This window comes from Mus caroli, unplaced genomic scaffold (genome assembly GCF_978045245.1).
Source record: "Mus caroli unplaced genomic scaffold, Mus_caroli_1 scaffold_13, whole genome shotgun sequence".
Taxonomy (NCBI): domain Eukaryota; kingdom Metazoa; phylum Chordata; class Mammalia; order Rodentia; family Muridae; genus Mus; species Mus caroli.
In genome coordinates this window covers 48222408-48248575 of record NW_028227268.1, presented here as the reverse complement: position 1 = coordinate 48248575, position 26168 = coordinate 48222408, and the positions used below count along the sequence as shown (strand labels likewise).

Sequence of the window (26168 nt, the reverse complement as noted above, 5' to 3'; positions counted from 1 at the left end):
ATGCTGATGAAACAGACATTGAATGAATAATGCTATAACTATATAGCATATAGCACAATAACCATTCTTTACATTGCTAAGTAATTCTTTCTTGACCATCATAAGTATTCTTTATATTCTGCACAGATTTGGGTTTCTCTGACCAATGCTTTGCTTAAAATATTCTTAGCTGGGCATGGTGGCACACGCCTTTAATCCCAGCACTCGGGAGGCAGAAGCAGGTGGATTTCTGAGTTCGAGGGCACCCTAGTCTACAGAGTGAGTTTCAGGACAGCCAGGGCTACACAGAGAAACCCTGTCTTGAAAAACCAAAAATATATATATATATATTCTTTTATATTCATAAACATTGGACCCATTTTTTTTTCATTTTTATAAATTGGCCTTTCACTTGCCTGTTTGTTTGAGGATCTACCTGTAAAATCTTCTAGAGCCAGAAACATCTGGAGAGAGAGATCTCTGAGAACTTTCCTAACTGACACCACAGTTGTTGGCACATTTGGATTTTTCATCTCATGATGTTGGGTTAAACTTTAGTGACGTGCTCATCCCTAGAAGGGCATCTGTTTCTAATGGAATGTTCACTGTAATGGCATATGCTGCACACACCATTCATTAATTATTACTTAATCTCCATATCTGTAACTATTATTTTAGAGGGTCATTAATTTTTATTTTATGTGTATGAGATTTGCCTGCATATATGTATGGCCACCACATGTGGCCTACAGAGGCCAAGAGAGGACACTGGATCCCATGAGGCTGGATGGTTGCAAGCTGCCACATGGGTGATGGGAATCCCAAATCTTCTGGAAGAGCAGCCAGCTCTTCTTACCACTGAGCCGTCTCTCTGGCCCCAACTATGTCTCCTTTAGGTCTCATTTTGTTTACTTTCATATAATATAATATAAATCCATATATTATTTACATTGAAATATTTTGAATGTTTTTATCTATGTGTGTGTGTGTGTGTGTGTGTGTGTGTGTGTGTGTGTGTGTGTGTGTGTTTTGTGTATTTTATCTATATGGAGAATGATATACAGTCCTTATGTATCCCAGGCTGGCCTCCAACTCCACTCATATAGGCAAGAGTAAGCTTGAACTCCTGGTTTTCCTGACTTTATCACCCAAATGCTGGGATAACAAATATGTACTACCATGCCTGGCGTCTTTGTCTCTATAATTGTCCAGATATTCATCTATCTTGTTTTGCTTTCCCTGGTAGAAGCTGCGATTTGATAACCAAGACTTACATTCTTTCCATTCTAATTAGTTTTCCACATTAATCTTTGTTCATCCCTTCCTACTGCCTTCTTTAGATAACAGTGTTGATAATCAGGAGGCCAGCATCATTATCAAGAAGCTATAATATGTGGGGCCCAGACTCACTAGTGCACATAAGTACTCAATTATTTTAATAATTTCCTCACGCATAAGGACTAAAACACCAAGAAGTCACTAATAATAACTCTCTAGTCACTTGCAATTATCATTTTTTATTCGGCAATAAGCTGGGTACAGCAATATATGTTCTTCTAACTATGACTTTGAATACAACTTATATCCCAATATTATAAATGGCATTTCTTTTTTTTAATGTGTCTGGGTGTTTTGCTTGTGTGTATGGCTGTGCACCATGTGCATGCCTGGGACCTTGGAGGCCAAAAGAATGTGTTAGAAGGTCTGGAACTAGAGTTATAGGCAATTGAGAGCCACCATGTGGGTACTGAGAATTGAACCTGGATCCTCTTAAAGAACAGCCAGTACTCTTAACCTCTAAACTATTACAACCATTAAATATCATTACTTTATACATATTCCACTACCTTGTGGCTTTGACTTCCTCTCTGGTCTAAAAAGTACTTAGAAATTTATTGAGATTATTCCTAAATGGGTAAGTGAATTTTCAAAGGCATTATTTTGTTATGAATTTCTAGTTTTATTGTCAGAATCTAAGTGAATGTGTGCAGCAGAGAGCTCACATTTTGAAACCCATTTAGACTTACTCTATACTTGTCAGAACTACTTACAAGACTTTTAAAATAGGAATGTCAAGCTATAATCTAATTTAAAAATGAACAAGCCTTATGAACAGAACTCATAGCAAATAAATACAGGTGGTCCTTTAAATACGAGAAGAGATGCCTGTGATGGGTGGGTACCCCACAATAGGCAGAGGCTGTCAGCATGCTTGTCTCATGTTTTAGGCTGGAGAGCTGGTTGCTAAAAATTCCAGACACCAAATGAAATAATCCAGAGGTCTACGCTGGGACAGTCATCACTGCCAGCAAGGGAATGTCACCCCTGCCTAAGTCCTTCTTTGTGTCCAGTGAAGCTGTTAAACCATGAAGCCAATTTTTCCTGCCTAGCTTCCAACTGGCCTGGCAATTAGTCCAGGTCCATGCTGCGACTGTCCAGCTTCCTGGCTGGTGTGTGAAGCTTCTCATTGCCTTTCTACCCGCTGGCTTTCTGTGGGAGAGCCACATTTCTGTTTCCTGGGTTCCTGGAGTTACTGGTTTCAAATGCTATAGGCGTAAAACAAAAATAATTCTACGGAGAAAGATATCTGGCTATTCGTCCCTAAAGAGCACCAGATTCTTCTAGAATCTCCTATGGAGACTCACTATGTAGCCCAGACCGGCCTCAAACTCTTGGCCTATGAAGTGCTATGATTACAGGCATGAGCCACCAGGGCCCAACTCAGAGTCTCTAATTATATCTGTTCCATTCCATTGCTTTCTGAGAAAGGAGAATCAAGCTTCAACTCTATCTCACCCACATTTTGATCCTAACTGTCCTGTAGGATATACCTTTTAAAAAAAAAATGTGTGTGTGTGTGTGTGTGTGTGTGTATGTGTGCCCAACACCTTTCTCTACCTTTTGTCCCTGGTAAATAGTTCATCTGGGATATATGGGATGTAACACTAGAAAACAGCTTTGGAGAGCTAAGCAAGGTGGTTCACATTTCAACACTCAGGAGCTTGAGGCAGGAGGATTGTGAGTTAGAAGCTAGTCTTGACTACACAGTGAGCTCCAGGCCAGTCTGGACTACAAACCTTGCTTCAAAAAAAAAAAGTCAGGAAAGAAAGAAAAGTTAAAAGGTCTTTATAATCAGTTGTCAGCTCAGAAACCCCATGAAATCTTGGGGTTTTGACAGAAGCTCATCTAAATGGAGATCCTATTTAGAGACCAGGATCCAGGAACTGCCCACTCTTGAAACTCTAACTGACTCTTCCATGCCTTGCAAATATGTTGTCTACCCAGGTCAACACTTGCATAGACAATGGCTTCCTTTCCAAATAAGTAAATAAGGTCCTGCTTAGTTGGCAAAGAACAAGCCTCAGGTGTCCAGCCCCAGGGGCTCGTTCCCCAGCATCACCAAGATGCAAACAGAAGTTGGGCATATGCTAACGACTTCCCCAAATATCTCCTCCAAAGCAGGGTTATATATTTCCTTGTATGTTCCCATATTGAGAGCTTAAATTTTGGGAAGAAAAAAAGAATCAAAATGTTATTTCTGGGGCTGAGGAGATGGCTCAGTCTGTAAAGTACTTGCCACTCAAGCAATATGGAGCTGATTTCAGATTCCCAGCACCTGAATAAAAACCTCGGCATGGTGGTACGTGCCTGTATCCTGGTGCCAGGGAGGATCCCTGTGGCTTACAGGTCAGCTAGACCTGATGAATTGGTGAACAGATTCAGTAAGACCCTATCTCCAAAACAAAGCTGTCAAGAAATACAGGAAGATAAGCTGGGGGCAGTGGTGGCGCACACCTTTAATCCCAGCACTCCGGAGGCAGAGGCAGGCAGATTTCTGAGTTCAAGGCCAGCCTGGTCTACAGAGTGAGTTCCAGGACAGCCAGGGCTACCCAGAGAAACCCTGTCTCGAGAAAAGAAAGAGAGAGAGAGAGAGAGAGAGAGAGAGAGAGAGAGAGAGAGAGAGAGAGAGAGAGAGAGAGAGAGAAAGGAAGATACCCAACATTAACCACAGGCTGCACATACACATGTGCACACACACATGTACACCCATACACAACAAGCACCCAGAAAAGAAGCCTGTTACCCCTATCTTCAAATACCCCCAAGTGTTTCCAATTACACTCAACACAGTTCTTCCCAACTTCACCATAGGGACAGAGATAAACACACAGATTCATCTGGGCTCCTATAGCATCCTATGCAAAAGACCAGAATAACACTTGTGACATATATTAAAATTCTGTTTCTCTCTTGTGAGACTGTAAGTCTCTGTAGAACAGGAACCAAGACTCAGACATGGCTGTGCCTAGCACTAATCACAGCTTCTGGAACAAAGGAACTTAGCAAACTGTATTAGTTGAACGAAATGAAAACCAGTTCTAGTTCTCTCACTTGAGATTCAGAAGGACGGACCCCGGCTTCAGTATTCCTGCTGTGGACAGCACTCCAGCCCAAGGACCAGAGCACACACAACCTTCCCTGGGTGGATAGCAAGCCCTGGCCAACTCTCTCCCAGAACATGGGGCTGTGACTACCCTGATGAACCACACTGAGCTATCCCTATTCTGTCCTTCATCTCCTCAGAGTCACAGCTCTTCTAAGAAAGACAGGAAAGTTCCAGAAGTTCTGGCCTAGGTGACCCTGAGGCTCAGACAGGAACACAGCCAGCAATCTCCTGCTGCCTGACAATATCACAGCTCCCAGGATTCCAGCAGGTCTGGCCCTCCTGTACAACCAGATCAGACTGGTCAGTCTGGTACTTCTCCCCCCAGCCCCCATCTTCCTTTATGCCAGCTCTGCCTGGGAGAGGCATGGTCTCTGCTAGTGTTGCTGCCCTACCTGAGGATGATCCGAAGGTACTCGATGCCCTCAGCTTCCTCGCATTTGATGGACAGGATCAAATTCCCCAGGCTGCTGCCAGTGCAGTAAAAGTTTAGATGATCCTAGAAACAGAAATTGGATGTGAGCCTCCAGACATGGCCCCCATATCACCTCCTTCACCAGAAGGGAGAAGTCCTACAGAAAGGAGGAAGAGAGGGATGCTACTGCTACAGCCGTGGTGACAATGATGGTGACAGTGACGGTGATGGTAAAGATATGATGCTGATGATGAAGACAACATTAATAGTTCCCAACTACCAAGTCCTCAGTATGTGCCAGGCACCATCTCATGACCTTAGTACCCATTATCCTCTTTAATCCTAACCACAGCTTTGTGTAGGAGACAATGTAACCATCCCCATTCCAACCACACAGCCAGTCGCTGACAGAGCCAGGCTCAACCCCACATCTGGCTGGACTCTCAAGTTCTCTTCACCGCCTGATGCTGAGTTCACTTTCTCACCCAGAGGACAACCCTAGCCAGTTGAAACTGTGGAAGAAATCAAGGAGGAATCCATGCAGAATGCAGAATGACAGTCCCTCTTCACAAGTGAGGGGGGGGGCTCTCACTGGCTTCCAGGAGCCCACCTCCCAGGCCCTCCACATTCACAATAAGGCCATGGGAGTTGCACTTAAACTGCATTCCCTCATGTGCAGTGAGGTTCGGATACAACCTCTTCTTTCGTGTGAGACTGCAAAGCTATCTTAGGCTAGAGATCTCCAAAAGCTTCCCTTGGGACTGTGGGGAATGTATCAAGTCTGAACAACAAGAGCGTGTTTAAGAAAATGTCACTTTGTCCTTGTTGAACAATCAGTCTCACAGGACACCATCCAATCTGAGTACTCAAGAGACCACCCTGAAGAGAGCCTGAGAGATGGGCCCTGTGCAAATATAAACAGAGCCATTCAAGCAAGGAGGGCATAGTTTGCCATGAGCGGTTAAAACTCTGTCACATCCTCCTGCACCCCCAGTACTACCCATCCCATCACCTCATAAAGCATTTACTGGAGGCGGCCTCCAAAAGGGCCCCTCACTGGGACTCTCCCATTCATATGACTCTAAGTAACACAGGTACGCAGTGAGTAGGAGAGAACTTGGGAAGAGAAGACCGAGGAGCCCTGGAACAGAGATCCATGTCCCCCTCCCCAAGGCAGGGCCAACTCTGCAAGGGTCCCTAGGCTCACCTTGCCTAGAAAGTGCCTGCGGTAGGCCCTGGCTTCACCCCTGCATTCGAGCTTGTAGCCGAATGTGTTGGGGCTCAGGCTGTCCTCTTCCTCCTCCTCATAGACGCTGCTGCCCAGTGACGTTGGAGTACCCACGTTCTCTGGGTCCTCAATCCAGTAGCCTCCAAACTGAGGCAGGATGATCAGAGGATATGGGCCTCCCTTCTCCACAACCTGGGGGCAGAGGGAAGTTCTTGCCCTGAAGCATAACCTGGCCTGCAGTTGAGAGGAACCCCACCCACCTCCAAACTGTTCCAAAGAGGGAGGCCCTCTATCTCAGATCAAGAGCATCTCTAGCTTCACTGGGACTCTGGGTTTTACAAGGGGACCCCCAAGTTAAACCTCAGAAAAGCTTTGGTCACAAGGCAAAGACAGGAAGGGCATTAGGTCCTCGAGTCTTAGGCCTCAGATCTCCCATGTGGGGCTGGGAAGGCCATGTTCTCCTCAGGAAGGGATCCCTGAGAAGGATGTAGTAGAGTCAGGGAGCTCCTACCTCATCAATGCTGGGGTACGGGATATAGTCATCCTGCAAGAGAAAGCACAGGACAGTGCCATTAGCTCCACACGTGGCCATGACAGTCCAACTTCTGCTTGCATTTGCTCACCCAGATCTAGTGAAGAGATGAGTTAGGGGGACCTAGTAAGATGCACCAGGATTTCAAGGGAAGCAGAGGCAGAGAACCGTCTGGCCGCAACTTGAAGGGCTCAGCATCCCATGCCCACTGAACAGTAGACCTGAAGGCAAACCCAGCCAACAAAAGATGTAGCACACAAAAGGGAGGCCCTGGTCACCACCAAGACACTAGCTTGTCATCCCACGGGGCTAAGACAGAAAGAGAGCTGGGCGAGTCAGCACACAATCTCAGCACTCTGGGGGCAGATCAAGATGGAGGTCATCCTTAACCACCCAACAAAAGACAAAAAAAAAAAAAGATCCTAGTCCCTCTCTGTCCCTCCCCACATCCTCTTCAAGTTGACTAGGCCGTAGACACAGAACTTGAAGCTAAGACCTGGTGGCCCATCAGAATCCAGAGCCTAGCAACCCTCAACCCCGTGTAGGTGCACAGAAAGAACAGGAAGGAGCCAATCCAGGCCTCTGATCCTTCGGTCTCACCTGAGGTCTCCACTAACCTGATGGGAAGTAGCCCTAAGACACCGAGCCAGGGTCCCTTGGCCACCCACCAGACATGAGTGTAACAAGAGTTCAGTCATTAATTGGTTCCTAGTACAAAGCAGAGTTGGTGTGCATACGAGGAGAGTCCAACACGCTCCCTGATCCTCCTGCCCTCTTCCTACACTGGCCCTTCTCAGGGCCCACCTGGCCACTCTACTGCCTATCCCACCTTGTTCTTCTGGGGTCCTGGCCTCTGCTCTTCAAGCTTGATTCCCTGCAGAAACAAGGAAGAGAGGATCCATGTAAGCATAGGTCACCGCTCATGGGTAGGAGCGTCTGGGCACTTAGCCAGCTGATGGGTACTGGAGCCTCTCGCCTCCCACACTTAGCAGTTGTCAGTCCCAACACCAACCTCAGATAAGGGTGTGGGGGTGGCCAGTTAAGGCTATAAATAGACTTGAGCCAGGTCGCCTGGATTCAAATCCCAACATTGCCACTTCCTAGACTAGTGACCTGGAACAAGCCACAGACTCCTCTGTGTGACTCCTGTTATCAGCTGTAAAGTGGAGAAGGTGACAGTGGCTTCCTTCACAGCCCAGGTTAAAGGCTGGTGATGGGCTATGCATTTCAAATGCCAATGGTGTACACTAAATGCTGTGCGTAGAATTAGTGAAAATGGGTAGTATTATCATCTCTGTGTCTAAACCCCTTCCTGAAAGCCATAGGGCAGTAAATGGGAAAGATGAACACCCACATCTGCAAGTGTCAGAGCCAGCACATCGGTCCTCCTGCCTTCTAGCTCCACCTTTTTCCTTGAAGGAAGAGTGTTTGATTGACAGGCAGGAACTACGGTCCTTCAGGTCCTCATTCCACTTCCTATTTGTAACCAGGAAGCCTCCCTAGCTACATATGTAGAAGGAGGATTAGACCTCAGCCCAACACCTGCATCTTCCAGATTCAAGGACCGGGGTTGAATTAAAGGGCTTTGCCTACAGTTGCTGAGAATTCACTTCTGGGAGTAGCCCACTTGTCCAGCAACCCTGGTTGGGTTCTGACTTAACTGGACTGTGCAAAAGGAAGGAAACACACGGCCTTTTCAAGACTGGATGCATTGGGTGATAGCATGAACCCGGAGGGCGTCTGGGAGTTACATCCGAAGCTGGGTTTATAATAAACACCCTGCTCCCCGGACAGCAGGGCTCCTGCTAACTGGGTGGAATCTGAAACAGCTTCTCTGGACTGCTGGACTGAGTCATGCTCCCAACATTGTTCAGGAGGGCGTGGGAAGGCCCCTCCCGCTGACAGGTGCTTCTCACACACACCCGAAGGAAGCTGCCTGGGTGGCCCTGCAGACCCCGTCCAGGTTTGCACACTGGGTGGGTGGGGGAGTGATGTCAGAGTTTGTTTTGTTTGTCCTGCATTAGTCATCCTGGTCTGGGAACAGTCCTCAGGGCAGGCGTGCAACCTTGCCCCAGCCTCACTGACTGACACTCCACCCCCACCCCCACCAGGGAGCCCCATCCTCAGCCAGGCCCTCCCTCCACCAAGCATTACCCTCTGCAGGAGGTACTGTCTTCCCTTTTCCCTGTCTCCAAGAAGAAATGGAAGTTCAGAGGGGGAAATGACTTGACCAAGGGCACTCAGCTAGAGGACATTCAGTTCAAATCTGTATCTGGGCCGGGAGTCTCCAAAGTATGTGGCCCCAAAGCATGCCTGGCTTCAAATTCCTACACTAGGACTGGGACCGAAGATCTTGGATCCCAGTTTTGGTGCTTCAGAACTAGCAATGTGGCCCAACCACATAACTGCTCCAAGACTCAGTTTCCACAATGGCAAAATGGAGAGAGAGGAAACCCACACCTGAGGATGGGATCCAGCCACATCATGCAACATTCTTTCTCTGCTCCCTATACGCAAGCTCCAACCAGGAACTGCTGGAAACTGCGTCCACTAGTGTGCCTGGTGCACACATGAGTGCATCTTACACACCACAATTTTGCTCCCCGCCATTTCTACTGAGGTTCATCTGGGAAGTGATGGGAATCACTGTCTCTGACATACCGAGAGACTAAAGACAAGCCCCTGCTCCCAGAGTGGCTGGGAGGGCAAATTCAGACAAGCAGAGGGGTCCAAGAGTCAGTCCACAGGGCTGGGTTCTATGGAAGGAGGCAGGGACTTAAGCTGCAGGTGAGGGTGGGCGGGCTGAGGAGCAATCACAGGGAAGGCAGAGGGAGCCACCAGTCTCTCCCAGTGAGCTGAGATCTCATTGGCTAGCAGGAAAGTTCCCCAGCTTTGCTCTGCTGTTGAGCACTTAATGATACCCTGTCTCCCGCTATGCTGCGGTACCATAGCTTGTTTCCGCAGCTAGATTATGAGTTCCCCTAAATGCGAATAAAATGAGTTTGTAGTCCACAAACTGCTGGGCGCAGAGGAGAACTGAGCAGTTTATCTGTAGTAATGGCACAACTACTAACAATTACTCTCCCCTAATGCACCCTTCCCTTCCTTCCCTATCCTCAGGGAAACCTGGCAGTGCCTTCTGCTCTGAACAACAGGACCACCCTGGACCCTTTCTCTGCCCCACCTCCCAAAGCTGACAGCCCCTTATTTCAAACCTTCCTCCTGAAATAAGAATAGAAAGAAGAAACTAAACCAGACTCTTCCTCCTCTGGAGCAGAAACGAGCATCATGCTTCCCAGTGCTCTTGCTAGGTGCTGTCCCCTGTGGCACGGGGCTGGGAGGGTAATGGGATATGTAGCTCTGAAGGCCTCATAAGGACAAGACAGCCCCTGTCAATCTATGATCCCAGAGAAGCGCCTGGAATATGTATGCCATTATCAACTGCTCCATCACAATCCTGTCACTAAGCCCGGACCTCAGCTGACCCCAGCGTGGACAACAGAACAGCTCCTACCTGTGAACCCTAGTCCAGGGTGGGAGACACTGGCTCCAGAGGCACATGGATAGGAACAACCCTGGACACTCAGTTCTCTATGTTCAGTGGCATGGTGCCTACACAGAGCATGCTCACATCCTGCTGTGTCTTCCGTGCCATCGCTAGGTGACTTACAATCCCTAACATGATAAATAGTGTTGCTGCCTTGTCCAGGGAAGAATGGCAAAGACAATGTCTATACATGCTAGGTACAGCTGTTATAGTGCCTCAGTGATTATATCCACAGTTGTCTTAACTCACAGAGCTGGGTCTGTAGGTACAGACTGTGACTACAAAAGGGCCCTCACATCCACTCCAAACATTGACTTTCGTGGGGTGCCCCCCCCCAAGCATTTCCATATAGGATCTCATTTCCTCTCCAACACTGTATCAATGGGTATTTTTTTTCTCTTATTTGGTTTTGGTGACTTGGGCAATGGCCAGCAGGTTGTACTAGTAAGTGGCAAATGTAGGATTTGAACTCAGATCTGCATCTCACTTGTGGCTCTGTCTCCCTGACTCCACATAACTCGCCCCTAAGTGAGTCTTGCTTTTTCAACTCCTTCCAGAATCAGCAGCTCTACTGAGCTGTCCCCGTATTCCAAGGGTTAATGGTACTGGGCTAGCCCTCCATGTTTCAAGGCAGGAGTCTACCCAAGAACTCAGTGCCACTCATTCAACAGCGAAGTGGCCTAAGTTGTTGGGGCTGAGGGCCCCTTCCCTCTGAGCCACCTCCTAGTATTGAGATCCACAACCCTGCCACCTCCACGCCAGAGGGCGGGCTACTGCACCATTTAGGGTACTCACCTGCATTTTCTCCAGCATCTCGAAGAACTCCGCAGACTGAAAGATATAAAGGGGTTGGGGGTTCAGTAAGGAGGGCTGCTGGGAATCTCTCCCTTAGGAACCCTCTAGAAACTGAGCCCCGGCCTTCCTTCACCAGGGACAAGATTCATTTGGGTCAAGAGAGATGATAATGTGATTTTTGCCTTTGCAGGCTTGCAGAACCAGAGCATTCCAATCAATCAAAGAAATAAAACAGGCCCGGGGTTAACGATCAGTCCTGCAGAGTGCAGTCCCTTGCAGGAGGAGGGTATGTGGTCCCCTGGAGAAGATCCAAGTCATTCCAAAATGCCTGGGCAGACCCACACTCCAGAAGAATCGGTGTTTCCAGCCATCAGCGGTGCTGACATCACCAACACTCATAGTTGTCTGCCATATGTAACATCATGGTCTTTTCTGTCTCCAATAAAATCTCACTCAGGACCTGACAGAGAGAGAGCCAGCAAACACACAGCTGCTCTAGCCTGGGCCTGATGTGGCCCTATGTCCCCAGCTGTGCTCTGAGGCACAGCTTTGAGACCTACAGCAAGTTGGTGAGGCAAAGCTCCAAACGTCCTGGGCCTCCAGGTCCAAGGATGAATTATTTTTCAATGCTCCAACAGCACCAGTCTAGACCTTTAACCTACTTTGGTATCACCTGTGTAAGCTCCAGTGGGGGGGGGGGGCAGCATCAAGGACACAAAGTCTTCTCATACATCCCCCAACACCACTGCCCACATCTGAACTCTGGCATCTGTAAGTCAGCGAGTGCCCAGAGCAGACACGCCCTTCATGAGAAAGGGCTGCAGTGATGAGTAAGAACACGCCTCATCACCTGCAGACACCAGTGAGCTAGAGCAGCCTGCAGCCCTACTGCCCTTAGAATCCTTCAGAAGGGAAGGACTTCTGGCAAGTCACCCGGAGAGGCTCATTCCTGCTTCAGGTGCCAATCATCTGGCAAACTATAAAGCAGGCCTGCTAAAGAGGCAGAAAGCCTGAGACCTATATTGATCTAGGACGTACCATCTGAAACCCAACATAGCAGGTACAGGAGAGGCCTGAAGCATCCATATCCAGCACCCATGGCCACAGGAGCCACCAAACATCCAGACTCCAAACCTGGCCTTTCTACACACTTTAAGTACATGCCACTCAGTGCTCTTTCCACCTCAGTCTTCAGGACTCTGGGACGGCCAGACACAGAACTTACACAGATCAATAAAGACAGGGACAAGAGGACAGAGAGAGCCATTGTCCATTTAAATAGACTCCTGATCCAGCAGCTACACCCTAGCAATCTATATCCTAACACATGTACACTATATCAAGCACTCGTAAAAATGCTTATCACTGCACCGATTATTACAGTAAAAAACAAAACAGCTCCAATGCTGATCTATAAAAATGTTTCAACTTAGTTACAGCCATAGAACGAGAATGCAAATACTGTATACAATTGTATGACAATTTAATAACTTACATGAAATGGGAAAATTCACAGGAAACCACAAACTATGAAAACTGACTCAGAAAGAAACAGAAAGTCTAAAAAAGAAAATCAAAACAAATAATGATTTAAAAATTACCCACAAAGAAAGCCCCAGGGCCAGATGGCTTCAACTGTACATTCTACCAAATATTTAAATAAGAATGAATACTAATCTTCATGATCACTGTGAAAACACGGCCCACAGACTAAGACTGTGTTTGCAAGCCATGTATCTGATAAGAGATTGTATATAGACTATGTAAAGAATGCTAACAATCCAGTAATAAAAAAGACAAATAGTTCCATTTAAAAATAGCAAACGTGGGGCTGGGAAGATGGCTTAGCAGGTAAAGGGCTTGCTGTGCACGTGTGAGGATCGGACTTTAGATTTCCAGAACCCGTCTAAAAGCCCAGTGGAGCAGAGACCTATCAGTAATCCTGGGACACAAAACCAAGACAGAGAATCCAGAGCCAGCTAGACTAATTGGATCACTGGTGAGCTCTGAGTTCAGTGGAAGACCCTTCCTCAATATATAAAGTAGGAAGCAATTAATGAAGATTCTGGATATCAGCCTTGGGACTCCATTTTCCTTTGTGCAAGCATGTGAACATGGACACACACCACATACATATATGCCATACATGGACATGCATCACATACATATATGCCAAAAAGCACAAATGCCTGTGTAGACACACCCCAACCCTGAGACACAGATGGGCAGTAAGCACACGAGAGGACTCGCTGTGTCATTAACCATCAGGAAACAGAGCAAACCCACAATGGGACTCCACTCACATTGTTCAGATGCCAAAACCAAAAGATGAGGGAGAGGAAATCTAGGAGGACTTAGGGGGAGGAGCAGGGCTGGTCAGGATCCAAATACACTGTATGAAATTCTCAAAGAGTTCATTATTTTTAAAACGAACGACAGAAGGGGAGGTAAGGACTCGATGACATTGGGGTTCTGTGATCTGCTGTCAGGATGTAAAACAGCACACACAAAGAAAGCAACTTTTAATTCCTAAAAACAAATACTAAACATGAAACCAAGTAAGGTGGCTCGGGAGACAGAGGCAGGAGGATAGCTGTTAGTATAAGGTCAATGAAGTCTACATGACAAGTCTGGGCCAGCCAGAACTATACAGTGAAAGCCCATCTTAAGAAAGAAAAATTACTATATGAAAAAAATCTATTTTCAATAAAAAAGAAAAAGATTAAACATAGAGATGTTACCTGACCTGGAAATTCTATTCCGATGTATACACCCTAAAGAACTGAAAATGGGTACTCAAATATTTACACACAAGTAGCATACCAGCATTTTTTCACACTTGCCAATAGGTAAGAAACCCCAAACGTCCACCTGGGTAAATAAAATATGACCTGTAGATACAATGGAATAGTATTCAGCCATAAAAAGGAAAGAAGTATTGATTTGTACTATCATATATATCAGTGGTTCTCAACCTTCCTAATGCTATGACCCTTTAAAACAGTCCCTCATGTCGTGGTGACCCCCAGCCACAAAATTATTTCGTTGCTTCTTTGTAACTGAGTTTTGCTCGCCATGGGTGAGGCTTGAAAGCTACCGTAAGTACAAAAAGGCAAACACAAAAGGCTACATAGGAAGTGGCTCCATCTATGAGCTTATGAAGTGTCCAGAATACAAGTGTCTGCACACTCAAAGTAGGTCAGTAGTTGCTGAAGGAGGAAGGGTCAGGAGACTGGAGGGTGATGGGCAAAGACCATGTGCTTCTCTCTGAATGGATACGTAGAACTTCTCTCCTATTGCTGCAACAATGGCTGCACAGCGCTGTAGCTATACCCAAGACATTAATTTGTATCACAATAGATATATTTTTATACCCCACACAACAATTCAAAACTAAAAACAGTTTATACTGTTCAGGAAAGAACACAAGTCAGAGGACATCACATTGAAAATGTTCTCATGCAGCAGGCACACATCATTTGTACAAATCATTTTTGTGAGGAAAACAGAAAAATGCACAAAGGACGTGGAGCATTCACTAAAGGAGAAATAGAACTGACCACGGAGCAGAGAGACGAACATACGGTTTCCTAGACATTACAGGAACAGAACTATGAATAATAAGACATCATTCATCTATCGAGTTGTCCAGTATTGACAAGGATATGGGGTGATGGGCACAGGATCCGTAGGAATGTGTGTAACTGTGGTGTTCTTTCTAGAGGACATTTTGGTGCTCAGTGTCCAAGGTATTAAAAACGTTCACAGGTTTTGGTCCAATAAAACTGCTCAGGGAAACTGACCCTAAAAGAATATGTGAGCAACTGCACATGGACAGGCGTGCACACAGTGGTGTTTACAAGTTTAAAAAAAAAAAAGGAGATGGTAAGCATACGCGGACTAGAGAGGGGAAGAGCAAATGATGAGAAGGGCGTGCCCATACAATAGCAGCCCACAAGGGCTGGGCAAAGCAAAGCACTCAGGAGGCTGAAGCAGGAGGACCAGGAATTCAAGGTCGTCCTTGACTACATACTGAGCACAAGGCCAACCTGAGATAAAAAAAAGAAAGAGTCCCACAAGAGAAAGCCATGTGAGTTCTGTCCACACAGATTCACAGTGCAGGGCTAGCTGAGGAGAGAGCACTGGAAACAAAACAGGAAGGTGGGACCCTGCCGTAGCCCTGGCTGTCCTAGAACTCACTCTGTAGACCAGGCTGGCCTCGAACTCAGAAAGTCGTTCTGCCTCTGCCTCCCGAGTGCTGGGATTAAAGGCATGCACCACCATTGCCCCGCTCTTCAGAATTTTTATAAATTGCTTTTAATGTGTAATCAAAGTTTTAAAGATTTTGACATGTATGTGGGGGCTCCGGCAGACCTTTTTTTTTTTTTTTTCTTACTTTCCCTAAACCCAGCTTCAAGTCCAACCCACAGCTTCACATCAGGGAGCTGCCAGGTCAAGGGTCACACAGTCTTTGGCACCTACAGAAAGCTCTAGATTCAAGCCAACTTACTCTCAAGTACACACTTAGCTCTGTGTATCATTGACTAGGATGCTTCCCTGAGTCACCCATAAACCCAGCTCACTCCCAGCTGCTCATCCGCCTGGTAGCCAAAACCTCTTCAACAGTTCCCTCTTATGGATCACTGAACCCCAACTGATAAAACACTTTTGAGATGTGAACAGGATGCTAGAAATACCAGGAAGGGTCCAACTGCCCAGGAACCCGATCTTAACTGTGAGACAAAGCTACGCGGGGTTATGCTGCAGATGACCAGTTCACATTGCTCAGAGGACACGTGAGGCACTTCTTACCACGATCCCAAATGTGCTTCTCTCTTTCTGTGTAACAAATCACTCCAGAACCTAGTGGATCTAAACCATTTATACAGTGTGCATTCAGGAGTCAAAAAAGATAGAATTACCCGAACAGCCACGCTCACAATAAGAGGAAGCAATGCAAGAGAGGACACACACAGAAAAGGCAGTATCATACTGCTCTATTCAATCTGAAATCATACACCATCATGTCCACCTTATCCTATTATTGGAAGCAAGAAATAGGAAATCCAGCCCACACTTGACAGACAGGCAGCTGGTTTCTACCTTTTAAGTTGAGAACTATGAAAGATCATGTGGCTGTAAGCCAGGCAAGGTGGTTCAATCAGTTAACTGCTTGCCCCACAAACACGTGGACCTGAATTCAAATCCCAAGCATCCATGTAAAACGTGAGGTGCTGCAGCAATGTGCCATAATCCAGGCACTGGGGAGATCGCAATGTGTATTCCAGAGGCACGCTGGACGGCTAGCTAGCCAATCGCAGATCTCCAGGTTCAGTGAGCTATCCTGTCTCAAAATCAAAAACAAAACAACAAGAAAAAAAAAAAAAAAGCAAGGTAGAGAAGCAACTGAAAAAGATATACCTGATATAGAACTCTGGCCTAAACACCTAAACACACACACACACACACATGCAGTGTGTATGTGTGAATAGAAATTAAAACTAGTGGTGGCGCACGCCTTTAATCCCAGCACTTGGGAGGCAGAGGCAGGCGGATTTCTGAGTTCGAGGCCAGCCTGGTCTACAGAGTGAGTTCCAGGACAGCCAGGGCTACACAGAGAAACCCTATCTTAAGAAAGAAAGAAAGAAAGAAAGAAAGAAAGAAAGAAAGAAAGAAAGAAAGAAAGAAAGAAAGAAAGAAAGAAAGAAAGAAAGAAAGAGGGAGGGAGGGGAGGGAGGGAGGGGAGGGGAGGGGAGGGGAGGGGAGGGGAGGGGAGAAATTAAAACCAATACGTCAGGAAAGCCTTCTGCAAATGCAGGGTCCAGGCTGACCTTACAAGATAAAGAGAAATGTCTTGATAGAGAGGAACAAAGAGTATATAGTACCCAGAAACCAAGCAGCAAAGGTAAGAAAGAAAAGAAATCCAAGCATTTGAATAGCAGGGTGGACCAGCCCAGCTGGACTGAGGCCTCCTAATCAAACATTTTAAGGTCGAATGGAAAGGACAGCTGGGATATAGACCTGAGAGACTTTGGACCCCAGAACTCAGGCTTCTTCTACAAGTCAAATGGTTGGTTGCAGCAGGAGGATAGCAGCAGAGCTCAAAGCTGGGGACCAGCCATCCTGCTACTACCCAGCTATGTGGTAAAAGTGTATGCTGCACTTTCGATTTCCTCCACTGAAAACTGAATCAAATAATCCTTGGCTTCCAAGGGTCTTACACAGATTAAGTAAAAAGCACCCAGCTAGCGCCTGCTCCACAGCAAATGCTAAGCAGACAGCAGCCACAGGCAGACAGGGGCGGAAAGCTGCCAGAACACCCCTTGCCTTGCTGAGAGATGCTCTAGCAGCTTTAGAATATTCTGCTATTTGTGCCTCCAGTAGCCTCCCTACAGATGGTGTTTCTGGATGACTATTGCAAGTGAGTGTCCCATGGCCCTGAGGCTGGCATGGAAGGTAAGAAGAGCCATGATTCATCCTCAGCTGTGAGTAACACACCAGGTGGAAGATTCCTTTGTGGACGGTGCCACGGATCAGAAACTAGCCAATGCAAGCTGGACTCCACTGGGCTGGCCCAACTTGTCAGTGACTCGCTGAACTTTCCAATGGGACAATTCCACCCTTGGCAAAGAGTAGGTCTCTTTTCCACCCAGAAGCAAGGTGACTCAGGCCAGCCTAGAACTATACTGTGGACATTTGGACCCACCCTCATCTCTCTGAGAATATTCCACCCAGCCAAGAACATGCAATGTCATAAAGGCTCACTGACTCCCTACATTTTCCCATATACAGTACACATATATGTGTGTGTGTGTATATACATATATACACATAAACATACATATACTGTAGGATACAAGAAAGCCACGGCCAGAACATCCTTAGGAAGGGGGTCTCCTTCCACTGAGAAACCAGGCCCCTGGATTTCACTGAGGAATGTGATCCAATAGCAGTGTAAGCTCAGCTGTGTATTTTATTATTAGCAACAACTGTTGCCACCCAAATGGGAGCAGTGGCCAGCATTTCCCCCTGGGCCCTGCTTTCACAGTCAGTCAACTAGGCCATGAAATAATCACAGAACCAGCCCAGCCGGGAAAGTCACAGGCTGGGCCTCAGGGTTCCATCCATTCAATCCCTGTCCTCTTCACCTCCCAATATAGAAACCATCTGGTCTTCCCTCTGAAGGCCCAAGCGAGCCCTTGGGGAAGGTAATGCTGGAGGAGGTCAGAGGAAGCAGGAACAGGCATGGACAGGGATTGTGGGGAACTGTTTGGGTTTAGGAGATCATGCCTGAGATTTTCCCTGCCAGCTCCCCACTGCCCAGGGAGTGGAATGAATGGAAGATAGCATTTGTATGAGACAGTCGTACCCTGGAGTCTGGACAGGATTGGTTCCAGGACGGTCTGCATATACCAAAATCCACAGATGCTCAGGGTTCTTATATAAACTGTCATAGTTTTTATATATAATCTACATGCATTTTCCCATGTACTTTAAATCCTTTCTATTTTATAATATCTAAGGCAATGTAAATGTTTTGTAAGTGGAAAGGGATATATGTATGTTATCAATAGAGACATATGTTTTTGCTCTCTCGCTCACTTGTTCTTTGTGTGTGTGTGTGTGAGCGCACGCACATGCACACTGGCGTCTAAACATAGAGCCTTGCATATGCTAAGCAGGCTCTCTATCACTAAACTCTATCCCCAGCTTTTAATGGGTTTTATTTTGAGACAGGTTCTCACTAGATTGCCCAAGCTAACCTTGAACTCATTCTGTAGCTTGACTTCGTGAACCTCCTGCCTCTGCCTCCTGATCAGCCAGGATTACAGGCATGCACTACCAGATCCAGCCAGACATACGTTTTAATTTGAATGCTCTTGATCTAAGGTGAGTTAAATCTGTGGTTGCGGGTCCTGTGGGTCTAACTGTAGAAGATAATCAATGACAGCCACTTCACCCCTCAGTGCCCTTCCCATCTGCCTGCCTCCCTCTGGCCCAGGGAAGCCCTACATTGGCATAGCTTCTCTGTGCAAACAGTCTATTTATTTTTCTCTTTCATGCTCCCTAGCCCATGGAACGTCTACCAGCATCCTTCCTCCTCACTTCTGCTCCTGTTTTACTTGGAGAAATGATACCCACTGCTGCCCACCTACCTGCTCAGCATGTCCTACTGAGCCACCTGCCCCAGTTCTGGGCCCTGCTCCACACTCCTCTACTTGAGGAGGGGTATTTGAGAATCCTTGCGATCGTTAACTCTCAGGAGTGCATTCATACACACACACACATACAACGTACAAATAAAATTAAATATTCTCAGAATTTTGTCAGTGGGTTTATATAAATCTGGTAGAGCTGGACACCAGAACACACACACTCCCAAGGCATCAGATGTGCCCCCATGGCATCAAGTATATCATGCCATCCTGGTCCCCATCCACAGGATGGTCAGGATAGATAACCAGGGCTGATGGCCTGGTTTCCTGGGCCTAAATATCAGATGCTCAATCAAGCAGCATGAACTGAAGGCTCTTCTGACAAAGGCAAAACTGAAGCAAACTGTGGAACCTGAGTCTTAGGCCCTGGAGTGGCCAGGACTGACTCCTTGGAATGCCTAGATTAATCTGGATTGATCTAGATTCTAGATAGCCCAGAGCTCCTGTCCCACAGAGCTATGTGTTCCCTGACATATAACTGCACTCCTCCCCAGAGAAAGGCCAACTCTATCGCCTTGTAGAACAAAGTCTTGTTCCCCCCAACCATCGTCACCACCCCCACTAAGACACCTCCATTCCTGCTTCTCTTTCCTGTCCTTGATCCTCTACGGCACCCCACACTGGGGCCAGCCCCTCTGCCCTTGTATGCACTCCTCACTCTGTCACCTGAAGTCCAGAGCCTGCAGATCTCTGGAAGTTTTGTCAAAACCTGGGAGATCTGCTAAGATGCAGCTTCCTTCCATCCACCCCTGGGCATTTCTGATCCTTACCCAGATGATCTGCATCTCTAACAAGGTCTCAGGTGGTCTCAGACCTATGGGTCGTATCTAAGGAAGAAAGTACATAGTCGGGAGCATTGCTGAACAGAGAGACTGCAGCAGAAATGGAATGAGATCCAGAGGGTGGGAAGATGATGCAGTTTCATATAGAGAACATGCTAAGGGTTAGGCAGACATGTTAAATCCCTGGGACAGGACTTAAAGATGCCAAAGCCTGCCAGGGTAGCTGCCAGGATGTGGAGCAGTAAATGGTAAGAAGCAAAGAGGCTGAATCAAAAAATTTAAGAACAAGGAAGTCCAGACTCCATAGTGAATTCTACCAACCACTTAAAGAGGAGTCCACACCGATCTCCTGAAACGCTTTCCAAAATAAAAGAGAGGGGAATACTTCCTGCCCCACTCCCTGAGACCTGAATTACTAACATCAGATAAAAGAAAATCATAGACCAATAACCCTAATGGACACTGAAGCAAAAATCCTCAGCGAAATACAAGCAGACCAAATCTAACAGCATATTAATTATAGACCATGTTGGTCCCATTCCAGAAATGCAAACTTGGTTCGACATAAGAAAATTTATGCAGTATATGACATTAATAAAAGAGAAAAAATAACTATTTCATTTGATGCAGAAGTGTTTGACAAAAATAAAAAAAAAAACAATCATTTTCATGATGAAAAATGTTCAGGGGCCCAGAGATCCCCCAAACAGCACAGGCTACTGTCGTTATTACTGGCTGACCACCTGCTGCTTGAAGACATAACACACTATGGTTGCAAGACAGAGAAATCAATCTTGAACTGATCTAGACAGCTACCTTCCTGCCGGAAATTTTCATAGTGGTGGAAGGGATTATGTCACTCCCAGGGAGGATGGGGGAGTCATCAATGGACTTACCTGGAAGTGAACCCTACATACTATAATACTGAACTAAGCAGCAAGGTATGCCTAGTGATGCCACAGTCGCTGTTAGAGGGGTGACCAACACCTCTCAGCTTGGATTTGAGGTCTGTTCCACAGAAAGGAATTCAGACCTTGAAATGTATGCCTCATCCAACACCCATGTCTGGGGAGGTCATAAGCCATGGGGGTTAGGGGTGGGGTTCTGCTGCTGTCATTTTACTCTACAGACATGTTATCAAACTGACTCCTAAATCTTTGTTTATACCTATACTCTCAACCTTGGTCAAGAAACTTCTTTTTGCTGTGGGCATCAGAGACTCAGAACAGCTCAGAGTGCTGAGAAGAAGTGATACAGTGTTCAACTCTAAATGGGACATTTATGTCAACTCCTCCCACGAGTTCAGGGGACACTGAAGAAGAAGGGGTGGAAAGAATGGAACAGCTGGAAGATGGGGGAGCCAGGCTGAGAAATGTGGCCTCTGGATATGACATGGTCGCTGTTATGAACCAGGAGCAGCTCTGACTGCCTGCACACGACTTGTACAAGATGAAGCCAGTCTACACTCTAGCATGGATACGAGAGGCTTCAGATGTTGTATCCCCACGGAAGTGCCAGTCACTCGGGGAAAGGGAGTCACTTTTCTGCACAAGTGTGACTGTTGTAGGTTGCTGGTGGATGGCTCCGGACCCATGCTCACGTGAGCAGCACGAACTGGAAAGCGCATGGGTCTAAGAATGATCCCCTAAAACTGAAGTAAACAAAGCCAGACATGGAATCCCAGTGCCACGGAGACAGACAGACTGATCCTCGGGGAGCCCTGGCCAGCAAGTTCAGATGACTCTAAGTTCCAGGCCAATGAGAGATGCTGTCTCAACAAACAGGATAGACTGTGACTGAAAGACAGCTGAGCTTGTCCTCCAGCCTCCATGAGCATGCGCTCAGAAAACTAAGAAGGAGGGAGGACATCCTCAATGTGACAGAGGGAGGGCATTGCTTTTTCACAAACCAAGGGCCACGCCCAAGCTTGCTGGCCAGTGTGCAAGCCTTCTTCTCATTGAGCTCAGGAACAAGACCCATAGGCCTGCCTGCGTCGCCACCACTGTTCAGAATGCTGAAGGCTGTAGCCGAGAGTCAGGAAAGAAGCAACTTCCACAGCGCAGAAAGAAACGAAACGAGTTACGTTAGGACATAGTACAGATCCTACACAGGCAACCAAAACAAAGAGAAAGAAGGGGAGGGGAGGGCCTCTGGAGCTAATGAACAAAACCAGCAAAACTGCAGGGGGCAAAAAAAAATCAGCTGTGTTTTTCTACACTAGCAATGAACACACTGAAGAGGGAAACATAAAAAGCAGTTCCAACGGTGGCCACATAAAGAAAAATAATGCATGTGGGAACAAATGTAACCAAAAGACTTGGGACTAGAAACTATAAAGCAGAGCTGAGAGAACCCGCGGCGCAATACACTAATGGAGTGACATCCCATGCTCGTGGATGGGAAGACTTGATACTGTTAACACGGGTGACTGAGTCCGGAATGTCCCTTAGAGGTTCACATATTAAGTACCTGTGTCCCAGCTGTGCGGCTATTTTGAAGGCTGTGGGTCCTTTAAGAGGCGGGGCCTGGCTGGCAGATGTCACAAGGTCAGGATAGACAACCTGACCTGCCTGTGAAGTTTACACCTGCTTCTGGTTCCATCCTGTGTTTTCTGCTTCCTGGTCTATGGCTGGTGAAGAGCCTTCTGCCACAGGCTCTTGCCAACATGCCTACCTTGCCACGGTGAACTTAAATCCCTCCGAGACCATGCGCCAAGATAAACCTTTCCGAGCTTTAAATTTTGTCTGTCGCAGCAGTTAGAAAAGGAGCCACCTACAAGCCGCAACCGTGAACAAAGTAGTGTGCGTATTAGCACAGTCCCTAGAAGAATGCTAGCCGCTGCAGAAGCTGAGAGTCTGACCTTAAATTTAATTTACACAGGTTCTGAGGGTCAAACTCAAGATCGTTCTTTTTTTTTTTTTTTTTTTTGGTTTTTCGAGACAGGGTTTCTCTGTATAGCCCTGGCTGATCCTGGAACTCACTCTGTAGACCAGGCTGGCCTCGAACTCAGAAATCCACCTGCCTCTGCCTCCCGAGTGCTGGGATTAAAGGCGTGCGCCACCACGCCCGGCAAGATCGTTCTTTATTGAAACAGCTCCCTCTTTTTTTTTCTTTTTTTTAAGTCTCCCGAGTGACCTCCACACTGTTTTCCATGGTAGCTACTCCGTTTCACACTCCCACCAGGAGGGTGACAGGAGTCCCAGCTTACCTGATCTCCCCAAGACTTATCTTTGTGCATGTGGAGGAGAGGTATCTAACTCTTCTAAGGGGTGGAAGGTGTAATTTCTGTAGTTCAGTTTGTGTTTCTCTGACTGTTCTGATTTGCTTGAATACCTTTCACATGCTTGTTGGCCATTTAAATGTCTTCCTTGGAGAAATGTCTGAAAATCTTTCTCATTCTGTTCCCCATGCACCTACATTAGTCCAGTATCTTCTTTTAACTAGTGTGGTACGTGTGTGCGCATGTGTGCCACATGGTGTATGGGTGAATGCAGAGGCCAGAAGAGGGCCTCAGATTCTCTGCAGCTTCGGTTACAGGTGGTTGTGAGCTGTCTGATGTGGGTGCCGGGAATGGAACTCTGGTTCTCTGTAAAAGCAGATTGCTCCCCCTAGGTATTTAGCCAGCTATCTCTCCAGCCCCCATACCCCCTTATCTTTTATGCACTTTGTAAATATTTTTCCCCCACTCCACAGCGTGCCTTTTCCCTCTGTTGTTTCTTTTGCTATACAGAAACTTGATTACTGCATTCCTATAAAATATCTAGAAAGCCAACAGACTGGTGGTTGCCAGCGGCTGGGGGTGGAGGGTGGCGGAGGTGGGGAGTAGCTGTTAAGGGGAGTTTATTTGAGGGTGGTGAAAATAAAATATTTTGGAACTAGATAAAGATGATGGTTCTACAATATTGTGCCCTTGTGAAATGCCAACAATTTGTTTACTTTAAAATGATTAATTTCATGTTATATAAATCTCACCTCTTTTTTTTTTTTTTGGAAAATGGAATGGATGAGTAAGATGACGTTAAGGTATCAAAAGAGACATCCACTACTTCTCTCAAGAGAAGCTGCCAAATAGAAACACAGGCTCAGTGTGGCTAGAGTTCTCAAGATATGCCAGAAATCCAAATTTTTATGTAAGCTATCTCGATTTTTATACAGTGGCCATCAACTCATTATTAATCAACTAAGTGTTTAAAAACCATCTCTGCATGGGTGGAACTCGCTAAAGTTAGAATTCAAATCAGCCTATGAGACATAGGATGTTCTGGACAATATAAAGCTGAATATTCCCAACTTGAAGACTTAGATGATGTAAGGGGTCTTAAGGTGTCTCCTTTTGGAGATCCTGAAATGTGTCAGCACTGGGTACTGATCAGGCACTTCACAAATGCCACCCACCCTCCTCTTCCTCCTCCCCTTCCTCCTCCTCTTCCTCCTCCCCCTCCTCCTTCTCCTCCTCTTCCCCCTCCCCCTCCCCCTTCTCCTCCTCCTGCCACTGCTGCTGCTGCTGCTGCTGCTGCTGCTGCTCACCCTATGGTAGGGAGGGGGCTGCTCCAGAACTAGTCATTTGGGGAATCAAACGACTTTCCAAAAAGGCAGAAGAAGCAGGATCAAGACAAATCTAGATCCATCTAGATTTGCCAAGTCACCATTTCATCCACATGCCTTATAGGGGTCTCAAACTTAGTAAGGCCAGAATAGCGTGCTCCTTAAATCTTCCCTTAAAATACTTTCATCTATCAGTCTCACCATCACAATGAGTAGTAACAAAACCCTAGGAGTCACTCTCGATCCCCACGTTAGCTCATGCCCCACCTTACCCCACCCCCAACACTCCAATCCTCCTGCAAATCCATGGCCAGTTCTTACAGGTCTAATGGCATCTCAGCTTCCCCCAGTTCTGGGCCCCCATGCCCCACCCCCACCCCACCACCTTCATCATTCTGTCTTCCCTGCGGTTATTCATGGGCCTCCTCATTAGACTCTAGGTCTCCCTGACACCCCCTTCTCACAGCTCCCCCACAGCAGCCACATGATCTTTTAAAACAATGCACCCGGTGACATCAGTTCCAACTACCACTACCTATCCCTGCATGGTACAGGGAACTCAAACCATTTGATTGATAATACTGAGATGGGTTCCTCAGCACTTAACTTGTAGCCTGAGATTGGAGAACAGTATCCCCAAACTGTACCCCCATCATTCCTCATACTCATCCTACCCTGCCACCCTCAGCACCCAGAAGACGAGAGACAGCATAGCCAAGAAGGGGAAGAAAGCAAGCCAGTCTCTGGCCAGCAGGTGTGTGCACAGGAAACCTAGCAGTCCTGGCCGGGTTGTGTTAGCTAGGGCTATCCAAGTCTACCAGGAGAGGCACAGAAGCCCTGGACCAAGTGAGAGTCCATCAGACCTCCAGCGCAGCATCGGGCATGGCTCCCTCAGTCTCCAGCCCAAATCCCACATCAACCACATCTGAGAATCCTAGGCTAAGCTGGAATCCAGCAGATTCCCTCCCAAATACTAGAAATGCCAACCTGAAATACGGCTTTGGGTGAGCAAGAAGGCATCTGAGGCCCTGACACAAACCAAGAAGCCTTCTCAGAAAAGCACGTAGGTGAGACCCAGCTGCAGGCCAGGATTCTGCCTCAGATCCAGGCTAGGCAGGAAAGATCTGGTCTCTGACTCCAACACCTTTCCTTCTCCTACCTCTTCCCCAAAACAACAACAACAAAACAACAACACACACCACACCACAAAATAAAAGTCTGTCACTGACTTCTGCCCCTCCTTCCCCTGAGTGACAGGAAGCCTCTATGCCTGGAATAGACAGACAGCCTCTCAGGGCTCCCTGCCAAGTGGGGTTCTACCTACAGCCCCTCCAGCAGCAGGGTATGAATAGGATCCCATCTTCCCAGCCAGGGACACTCACCACGAAACTCTTTAAGAATTCCATCATCTTCTCGGTGCCCGTCCCCCGCAAGGTAGGGCCTTTGCTTCAGAAGCACTGCCCGGGCTGCTACCTGCTGTTGCTGCCACCAAGGTGGCGGCAGCTGCTGACGTTGGACAACTTCCTTAAGATCAAACAAGGAACTGCAGGATTTGGGTGTCTGCCCGCCCAGAGCTGTTAGTCCACATTGACTAGCCATGACCTTTGACCCTTCATGCTGCTTTGGCTGCTTCTCTGGGTAACCCAGGGCTTGGCAGAGTCAACTCTATGTATGTCATAGGGTGA

At 47.0% G+C, this 26168-nt stretch overlaps 1 protein-coding gene across 5 annotated transcripts in view; it reads right to left on the bottom strand.

Annotated features, from left to right (window-relative positions):
• Positions 1-26168, bottom strand: part of Rap1gap2 (RAP1 GTPase activating protein 2) — a 214730-nt gene that overhangs the window by 48591 nt on the left and 139971 nt on the right. For all 5 annotated transcript variants that reach the window (XR_003838023.2, XM_085829826.1, XM_029483716.2 and 2 more), the window contains 5 exons: positions 10941-10976; positions 7428-7472; positions 6578-6610; positions 6046-6258; positions 4819-4922 (listed from right to left, as the gene is read on the bottom strand). Coding sequence is in view for 4 of the 5 variants with exons in the window: in XM_085829826.1 (XP_085685952.1) it covers positions 4819-4922; positions 6046-6258; positions 6578-6610; positions 7428-7472; positions 10941-10976 (431 nt within the window). In the remaining variant the exon portion in view is untranslated. The remainder of the gene's footprint in view (positions 1-4818; positions 4923-6045; positions 6259-6577; positions 6611-7427; positions 7473-10940; positions 10977-26168) is intronic.